General features: G+C 38.8%; 1 protein-coding gene across 4 annotated transcripts in view; it reads right to left on the minus strand.

Moving 5' to 3' along the window:
- usp47 (ubiquitin specific peptidase 47) overlaps positions 1-7,798 on the minus strand; it is a 30,426-nt gene extending 22,628 nt beyond the window's left edge. Inside the window, exons 1-2 of one of the 4 annotated variants that reach the window (XM_026930436.3) lie at positions 7,461-7,798; positions 1,355-1,414 (exon numbers count right to left, since the gene is read on the minus strand). In XM_026930436.3, coding sequence (XP_026786237.1) covers positions 1,355-1,414; positions 7,461-7,505 — 105 coding nt within the window. In that variant the 5' untranslated portion in view covers positions 7,506-7,798. Of the gene's footprint in view, positions 1-1,310; positions 1,418-7,460 lie in introns of those variants that run through there. The other 3 variants (XM_034308620.2, XM_026930435.3, XM_053238173.1) reach the window with 3 other exon arrangements.
- Between the last annotated feature and the right edge of the window lie 1,397 nt (positions 7,799-9,195).

The raw sequence follows: 9,195 nt of genomic DNA on the forward strand, positions 1-9,195 counted from the left end.
AGGTTAGCAGTTCAGTTCCTTAACACTGAGCTTTCTACTAAAACCTGAAGAACAGCAGCCACACAGCAAAAACATGCACAAGAGAGTGTGGTGTTCAGTAAACTTCACAATGTCTGATCCTGCTACCACCATCTCATACTACCACTGCTATAATAAGAACAATATTGCTTAAACAGCTACGAGTTTTGATCACCGAACATGCAGTTAAGAGTGTAATATCTGCTCGATGACGGCAGAGTGGAGATCACAAACTCTGTTTACAAGGCCAGAGCCGCCTCCTTCTCACACAATGCCTCCCCAGACTGCTCTCCTCTGCCAATTTGCTCATGTTACTACAAGCGAAGTGCTGGGCCTTCCAAGAACGACGCATGTGAAACCGGCTGTCTGGGAGAGAAGGGGAGGGAGTGGGGGCAATGATTATGGAGGGATGTCGCACCAGAAATAACTTTTAAGTTGTTTTCAGCTTCTTTTAGAACATGGAGGTGTGGACAAAGTTGGCGGATTACGGTAGACGCTCCACATACTCTAATTTATTTAACATTTAAGGAAGGAGTCTCCGCTGTCAGTATTTTGTAACAGTCAGTAATTTTCTGTAATGGAAAAGTTTTGTGTGACAGAAGACTTTGCAAGAAAAGCCGCAATTTTTTTTTTGGTCTTCTTAACCTCAAGGGAGAAAAAAAAAGTGGTGAGAGAATGTTACATGTGACTATGAATGGGTAAAAAGTGCGACATGTCTGTCACTAATAAATTAAAAATAGCAATCATTTACAAAAAACTGTAATGAGGACGTGCAGTTATAGGAAAATAATCAACTGCATTTTGTGTCAGGCTCTATTCCTTACTTATATTAGGAAATTCAAGTGGCTTGAGAGCCGTGAGTTGATTCCGTATGTTGAAGTGTTTTGAAACAGGAAGTCAGGGAGGGAGCATGTTGAAGGGCTTGACTAATCTCCACAACAGCCTGTACCATTTGAGATACACTACACCTCCCGCTGACTCAGCAGTGTTTTAACAAACCAGGCAATTGTTTATTTTGTTTATCTCTACAGTAAAACTCATGCAGCAGTGAGTGAAGGTTAACACACAATTCCCATAAGAAACTCATGGATTTTCATTTTTAAAAGCTGAATTATAACAAAGAAACAATATCTATAAAAACTGATAGTAGTCTGAGTATACGCCATAGAATCATTTTTAAAAACTGTGGGTTATAGGGTTAGGCCTCATCTTAACTTTTATTCTCACTCATTAGTTTACAGTTAGCACATCTTTACTTAATTAAAAAAACAAAAAACAAAAAAAACCACAACCTCCATGCTGTTAAGACACCCGGAATTGCTCATGCTAGAGCTACCTGCGAGAACCTCTTCTTCATCTCCTCCAAAATACTCTGCCTGCAACTCCAAAACATACCCTGCTAGCAAAGCACAGAAAAGAAAAAAAACAGTGAAAAAACATCTGGAACAGGAGACAGAAGCAATCTACTGTGTGTAAAATAAAATGGTTTTTTTTAAAAAAAAAAAAGTGTCACCTAGACAGTGAACTTTTGAGTCGGAGCTTTTCTTATCTCTTTATGCTTTGGGGAAACCATGTGCAAGAAAAAAAAAAAAAAATGCTAGAAGCTACTCTAAAAGCCTCATCGATGTCAACACATGCAACACTATAATTATCAGATTAAGAGGTATTTGAAAACGCTGATGATATCTCTAAGTGATATGTTATGACATATCCTAGGACCTGCCAAACCGGACATTCCCTGGGACCTGTACAACATGATCATGGTGTAAGATCAAGAAAAAAAAATTGAGAATGTAGTGTAGATACTATATCGATAAGGTCAGATGTAGGTCATCATAGCTTGAACAAACGGTGGGACTTCAAAAGCAGCACTGAAGAAACATTCCCTGCTGGCATGCAGCCAAAGGCACACAGACAGAGCCATGGGGCCTCTCGGATCCTGGTTAGCATTTCCCAAATCCCTTTGAACATAATCGGAAAAACAAAATCAAAAGGCTCTCTGAAGCAAAAACGGAGTGTGTGTGTATAGCATGCGGGGTGACACGCTGAACCACACCCAGCTCTACGCTACAACCATTACCTGTACAATAAGATTCCTTACTACACTTAGCCTACTCTTCTTTCCTTCCTTTAAAGGAAAATTCCACTGTGAACAACATTTCATGTGTTTAAACTGAAATAATTGACCTTATTTACCGAGTGTTTAGCGATTCTGGTGTTAATTTGTAAGTTGACGCTCTATTATTGTTAATCCCGTGAAAAGTTAGCGGGTGTGTGCCACGCTGAGGTCACTGGGAGACATCTTTGGTGTTTGTGCGTAACGCAGCAGGGGGCAGGATTCAGAAAAAAGCAGTGCATGCAACATGACTGAGAAGTATATGAACCAATTGGTGCTTGTTGCATTTAAATAATCACATCAAATTTTAAAAAAGTTTCTTTACGAGTCAAAAAAATAGAGGTTTTCTTCCTTTAGTTGTTGGATAAGTATAAAATAAATACATAACTAAACAAAAACACACTGGTGAGCATCATAACAACCTCTCCATGTAGCAACAGTGAAAAAAACTAGCAATCTGTCCAACTAAAGTAGTCAAACATACCATTCATCTACTCAACAAGTGAATTTCACTGATACTCACAATGGATCTCTTTTATTAAGCTGGATACACACGGATTTATTCTTAAATTGCTCAGAGTTTTCACAAGAAATTTGGTATTCATGAATATCCAGTAAATTCAGAAAATCGTTCATGTCCTACTCATGCTGAGTGTGTGTAAATGTACGCGTAAGAAAACCTCGAGTGATCAGCTTCTAATCATATAAATAGCGATGAGTTACTGCACATTTTTTGTATATATGGATTTCACTACCAGGTTTAAATACTGTGAAAACCACAGTTTCATTCTAATGGGATTGACTGAAGAACTATCAAAAAAAATAAAGAAAGCAAGCCTACATAAATCCATAAATTAAGAAGAAATAAGGCCAGCCACTCAATGAAGAATGCTGCTGTGAAAAAGGAGGACGTGCTCGGGTGGCGTGCAAGTCAGTTCTGTTTGCCACAGCATCTTCTGTTAATGCTGTTCAACACGTCGTTGGAGGCGCAGATAAGTGACCGGTCGGGAATGTCTCAAGCTGCAATGTGTCGGATGCTCCCTACTGCGCCGAGGAACATTCGCTTCCTGCAGACCCATGTCCTTCTGCTTCTCTAACATGGCATCGGGGAGGGCGCGAGATCTCGGTCCGAGAGTCACCAAGACACTTTATGAACATAGCAGTTTCTCTGTCTGATGTACTTGATGTCCACATTCACCTTGGAAGAGCAGATAAATATTTTTCTCCAATTTCATGTCGAACCGTTTTCCTTTCACCTCTCTAAATTCACATCTAATTCACCTTAATGTAATTTGTCTCCAGATTTTGGCCTTTTCAGTTTCTGTTAAATGATATTTTTCTTGGCATAGATGCAAGTCAAAAGAACTTTCACACTTTTACCTCTGAGAAAGTCTATTTTCACCTTTCGCTTGTCATTTCAGTTGCGTGGGCTTTGCCTTTTATGGAGTTTTGTGGGCATCACCATGTGCAAATCGGCTGTGCCATGTACGTGCATGGCAATTTACGGGTGATTGGCATTCATCAACATACGCAATGCGAACACAAAGAAAACCAGCATTTCCGAACCTTTTGTAAATTCGGCAGAATTTTTTTTTGTCTGTTTTGGCTTACACAAACATTTACAGACAATTTTACTAAATGGTTGTTAAAGAGGCCCAATAAAACCATTCGTAGACTGATTTTCAGAGCACAGCCAAAAAATACATGCGAAATAATAAAGCATACAGCTTCTCTCCAAATCACTGCTTCACAATTACCATTCTGTAAAGCTGAGGATTTTAGTAATCGGTAAAATAATTCGCACCCACGATGCTGACTCACCGTTCAGCACTAACAAACTACTACAATGCTGCTAACAGGTGGCTTTTCAGACGCCCACAGAATGAGTACACAGGCTGCTCCTAACCTGTTTATGACCCTAAGTATACACTATTTCAGTCACTCTCAATAACTAAATATGAATTTAGAGAGGGACGCTGGGCTTGGGTCCAGGTTTCCTCTGCACGCCTTAAAGAGGAAGGGTGGACGCGAAGTGTGAGGCGAAGTAAAATTAGATCATTTATTGAGAAATGGAGAAGGGACAGATCAGCGTGTTTTAGGTGAAAGTAAGTTCAAGAGGGTCATTACGAGCAGGAGGGCTGGTATAAATCCCTTGGCTTTCAAAGATGTATAAGGTTTCATTCTGTCATCCATATTTGATTATTTGTTGTTAATTTTTGTAGAGGTTTGTGGGACCAAACGGACGTTCATTTCTAAACCGCTCCACGACATCTGAAAAAAAAAATGTTTTAGAGCAGTTTAGAAATGAACTGTTCGCAGTCACATGCACAAGGTCATAATCTAGAGAAAAGATCGATTTTATCCTCTTAGAAGGGTACACAGCGGCCCTGGAGCTAGAAACAAGTCTCTGTCTGACTACAGCCTTTGAGTATAGCTTGACTTCGACGCAGTCACTCAGAAAGCTACAGACAAATCGACTGAAATCTTACACTCACTAAACTAAAAAAAGCCTCTCTTATTTAACCTGGTGAATTATCAAACGTGGTTTATGGAAACCTTACACCTGCAGATTTAAGGTGCTGGCTGCTGAGTGGTTTTACTCTAATCTAATGCATGAGGAAGAAAATAAATCATGCCATTCCAGGAAACGTTAATGCTAACTTAAGCTGGTGGTAGACTGTGCAATTTCACCAGTCTTGTAAGATTATTGCTTGTCACATCATCTTGAGATGACCCCGAGAAAATCCTGGCTGAAATCCATAACAGGCTGCATGACAGAATGCGTGTTCTGTATGTCAGAGGATCTTCATCGTATAATCTAACACCAGAACTGTGATTGAAAAAGAAAAAGAGGAAAAAAAAAAAAAAAAGATTGCGTTCTTCCTTCTCTCATCAATCAGCACGAGAAACAAGCTCTTAGTACAACAGTAGTGAGTATGCCTAGAAAAGAGAAGGAGTTTGAAGCTGATTTATATAATAAACATACAAGAAGCTGTAATTCAACCACTATTTCTTTCTGTGTTGCATCCCTTTTCATATATGCATCTGTATTTGCAGCTGTCCTGATAGTTTCATCCCATACTGTCCTCCTACTGGTGTCTTTTAGACGAGAGAGGTAGCAGCAGTCACACATACATTTAAATAAATTATATAAATAAAGAAATAAATACATAACCACTCTTTACAACCATGGTGAGCGGAAAAGCATCTCAGAACACGTGGAACCTTGAAGTGGAACAGTCACAATGTGTTTTATGATCACCAATCTCTACTCGGGGTCAAAGAATTTGTTTACGACGTACGATTTTGTCTCCGTCAGCAAAACCAGCAGAAAATCATACAATATAAAGTAGCGATGATGCAGTGGCAAGTATCTGTCAAGTGTCAGTCGCTCTTTCGTTCAGCTTATAAGAAAATGTGATTTGGATTGTCTTAGTTTCTCATACGGAGGTGGGGTAACAATTATTACTGGAGAATTTCTGGGATTTTAGTTTAGACTCATCACCAATATAAGATATCAGTTATGCTCTTATAGACTACACGTGCCTTGAAAGAGTAATTTGTATTTTATCTTCTTCAAAATAGCCAGAAGAAATAACCCCAGGGAACATATACCCTGGCTGAATTGATACGTGGGTAAAGATTTCATTATAATCACGTGGGAAAAATAAGTGTCATGCTTTTTATTCAGTATCAAGACACTCCATGAAGTGCATTTTTCCTATCGTCTCCCACCGAAACCAAAGTAACTTCAACAATGGCATAGCTGTTGGTGCCAGATGGGCTGGATTGAGTATTTCAGAAAATTGCTCATCATCTGGAACTTTCACCAACAACAACAGTCTCTAGTATTTACACAGAATGGTGCAAAAAATAAATAATAAATCCACTGAGTGGTAGATCTGCTTGCAGAAACGCCTTGTCGATGAGAGCGGTCAGAGGAGAATCACCAGACTGGTTTGAGCTCACAGGAAGGCTTCGGTAACTCAATTAACCACTCTTTACAACCATGCTGAGCAGAAAAGCATCTCAGAAGAGACAACATGGTTAACCATGAGGCAGATTTCCACGAGATTCCACTCGGATCAGCCAAGAACAGGAATGTGAGGCTACAGTGGGTACAGACTCCCAGAAACTTGACGGATGAAGCTTGGAAGAAGGAGAAGCAGGAGATGATGATGTGTTGTCAGGACATCCTGCATTCTCTGGTGCAGGAAGCTCACAAGAGAGACGTCATGGGAAATTTGACTAAAACACATTTGGTAAATACATTCGCATGAATAAAATGTGAAATCTCGATGGAAGGAAGTCGAATTATTACTTCAGGGTGATACGATTAGGACCAAGAGAAATAAAAACCACAGCAAGACAGTCTTTTTAAGCAAACTATATTCTCTCAAGTCTCGCTTTTCAATTAGTTAGCATCCAGTAAAGTCTTATATATATATATGTGTGTGTGTGTGTGTGTGTGTGTGTGTGTGTATAAAACTTCCTAGACTTAGCTAACAACATCAGTGTCAAGTTCAACCACACAAACTGGCCTTATATTTTTACTGTACAACTCACAATTAGGATAAATAAGAGTTGTTGCTAACTTTAGCTGATATTTTTATCTGCTAGTAAACACAAACATGTCCATGGGAAGAACAGAAGAGAACTAACTAGCTAGTTTTCCTCTTAGCTCTCGCGCTAGCATGTTTGTTTGTTTGTTGCTTGGTTAGCATTGTAGCATAAAACAGAGGGATTTCGCAAACTAGTTATTTAACAAGTTAGTTAACTAAAGTTCTACTTGGGTCGGTAAAATATTTAAAACATCATGTTGTTAACGTATGTCTGTGTCTGTGTCCATTTTATAAACCTAAAAAAAAAAAAAAAAACAAGGAGGCAAACAGTTGTTAGCTAGTTTGCCAAGTGTAGCAAGCTAGCTAACAACATACACACACAGAGAGAGAGAGAGAGAGAGAGAGAGAGAGAGAGAACAGTTGGTTATTAGAAATGTTCCTGAAACATTGCTGAACGTTACATATTTAACGTAGCGATTATTTGTTGCTAATACCAGGCTAAGGCGCAGAAGCTAGTGCTAGCTAGCTAATGGTAATGCACCCTTGCTAAGCTAACAAACAGCGATGCGTAGAGGCTGAGCTAGCGCAGATGCGTAACAACGCGTCATTTGTGTTTCTTCTTGCTAACAAGCAAGCAAATCCGCAGCAGTGTCACTGAAAAACAAGCTGATTTCCTGGCAGGTCAGTGTGGAAAAAGCCGTGCTCTCTCCCTCTCTGTCTCTCCCCCTCTGTCCCTTCTTTTTCTCTGCCCACTTTTCTCTCACCTCTTTGGGTACGAGCTGGTTTTCCTCGCTGGGCACCATTTCCATTCGGGCGACTGTTAAACGCACATCAACCCCGGGGCTCTGATGTCAACAGCGACTCTGTGCAGGCGTTTGGACGAACATCCTTCACGCTCGGGGCCCAAATCCAGCCGGATGCAGCCTCCAAACTGTCCCCTTACAAACTTCCAGTGGAAGTAAACGCTGCCACTTTTCCTTTCTGTTTTACTGCAAACCACAAACAGCAAATCAATGAGCACTAAAAATGGCCGTCTCTCTCTCTCTCTCTCTCTCTCACTCACACTCTCTCTCTCTCTGTCTGTCTCAGTGTGCGCGAGATTTCGGCTCAATCTCTGCGTCACTTCCTAAACACCGACTATTTGGATGTGATGACGTCGATGATGCTCGTCAACGTCACGACCTTAATGAGGTGTGATGTGAGGAGGAATTCAATTACCATCCAGACCCACCTGAAGAAATGGGGTCTTTGTAATTTTCTACATTTTATAAATGCATGATACAAAAAGCTTCTGGAACAAACAAACTAACAAACAAACAAACAAAAAGCACTGAAAACATGCAATGTTTTAAAAGAACTGAATTTTATGTCAGAAATGTTGTCTGGCAGCATTAATGTTGTAAATAATGTCACAATATTCATTACCTCTTGTTTTTGTGGCATTAAAGAAAATACGCAGGAAAAAAATTCAATTAATCCAGTCTGATACTGTCATTTGTTTTTATTTTATACCTCATGAATTCTGGATTGTGATTGGTCAGGAGGTGTTGATGAATTTTTTTAAAATATATATAACAGCAGCTCTGATAGTAATTCAAAGGACAGGTTTTCATATTAATGCGCTCTTCTAATACATTATCGTTTCCATAGTAACAACTAATTCACAGGGACTTGTATAGCTGGCACTACACATAATCTGGAAAAAAAAAAAAAAAAAGTTGTTATTTTATGACTAAAAATGTATAATCTGTGATATGATGAAGTTTTCTGTAAGGACACGTTTATTTACATTTATGGAAGGAGTCTCCAGTGTCAGTAGGTTTTCAGACATGGGAGAGTCTTCAGAACAGAGGGCTTTGTGCTTTCTGGGTTCTTGGTAACATGACAAGCTGAGTTGTTGTTGTTGTTTTATTATTATTATTATTATTATTATTATTATTATTATTATTATTATTTATTTATTTATTTTTATTTTTTTTTAATAAAAAGACAGACAAGAAAGAGGCTGGTGAAGGAACAGCTGTTTATAGGTGCTATAATGTAAGTGATATTTTGAAGTAACTCGTCACATTAAATGTAACTATAAATGGATAAAACGCATGACGTCATTTATTACTAATCTCAAAATTGTAAGCATTGGCAGATTACTGTGGTATAAGAGGAATAAAACACCTCAGGATGTGCTGTTATAGGAAAATAATCCACCATGGGGTGGTAAGAGTTACTCCGCTTCATGTCAGGCTGCATCATTGTGTTTTATTCCTTACATATCACATATAAATATGCTCATTTTTCAGGCCAGAATCTCATCACGTTATATGATCAGTTGTAAGAATTACTGCATCAAAATCAAGGTCAAAACACATGTACTGTACATAGTATATATTTTCTATAGTAAGTATAAATACATAGTGTACATTTTGTTTAAAATTATCTGTTATAAATAGATCAGATATACGGTGGATATAAAAAGTCTACACACCCCTGTTAAAATGGCAG

The sequence above is a fragment of the Pangasianodon hypophthalmus genome, chromosome 11 (assembly GCF_027358585.1).
Source record: "Pangasianodon hypophthalmus isolate fPanHyp1 chromosome 11, fPanHyp1.pri, whole genome shotgun sequence".
Lineage (NCBI taxonomy): Eukaryota > Metazoa > Chordata > Actinopteri > Siluriformes > Pangasiidae > Pangasianodon > Pangasianodon hypophthalmus.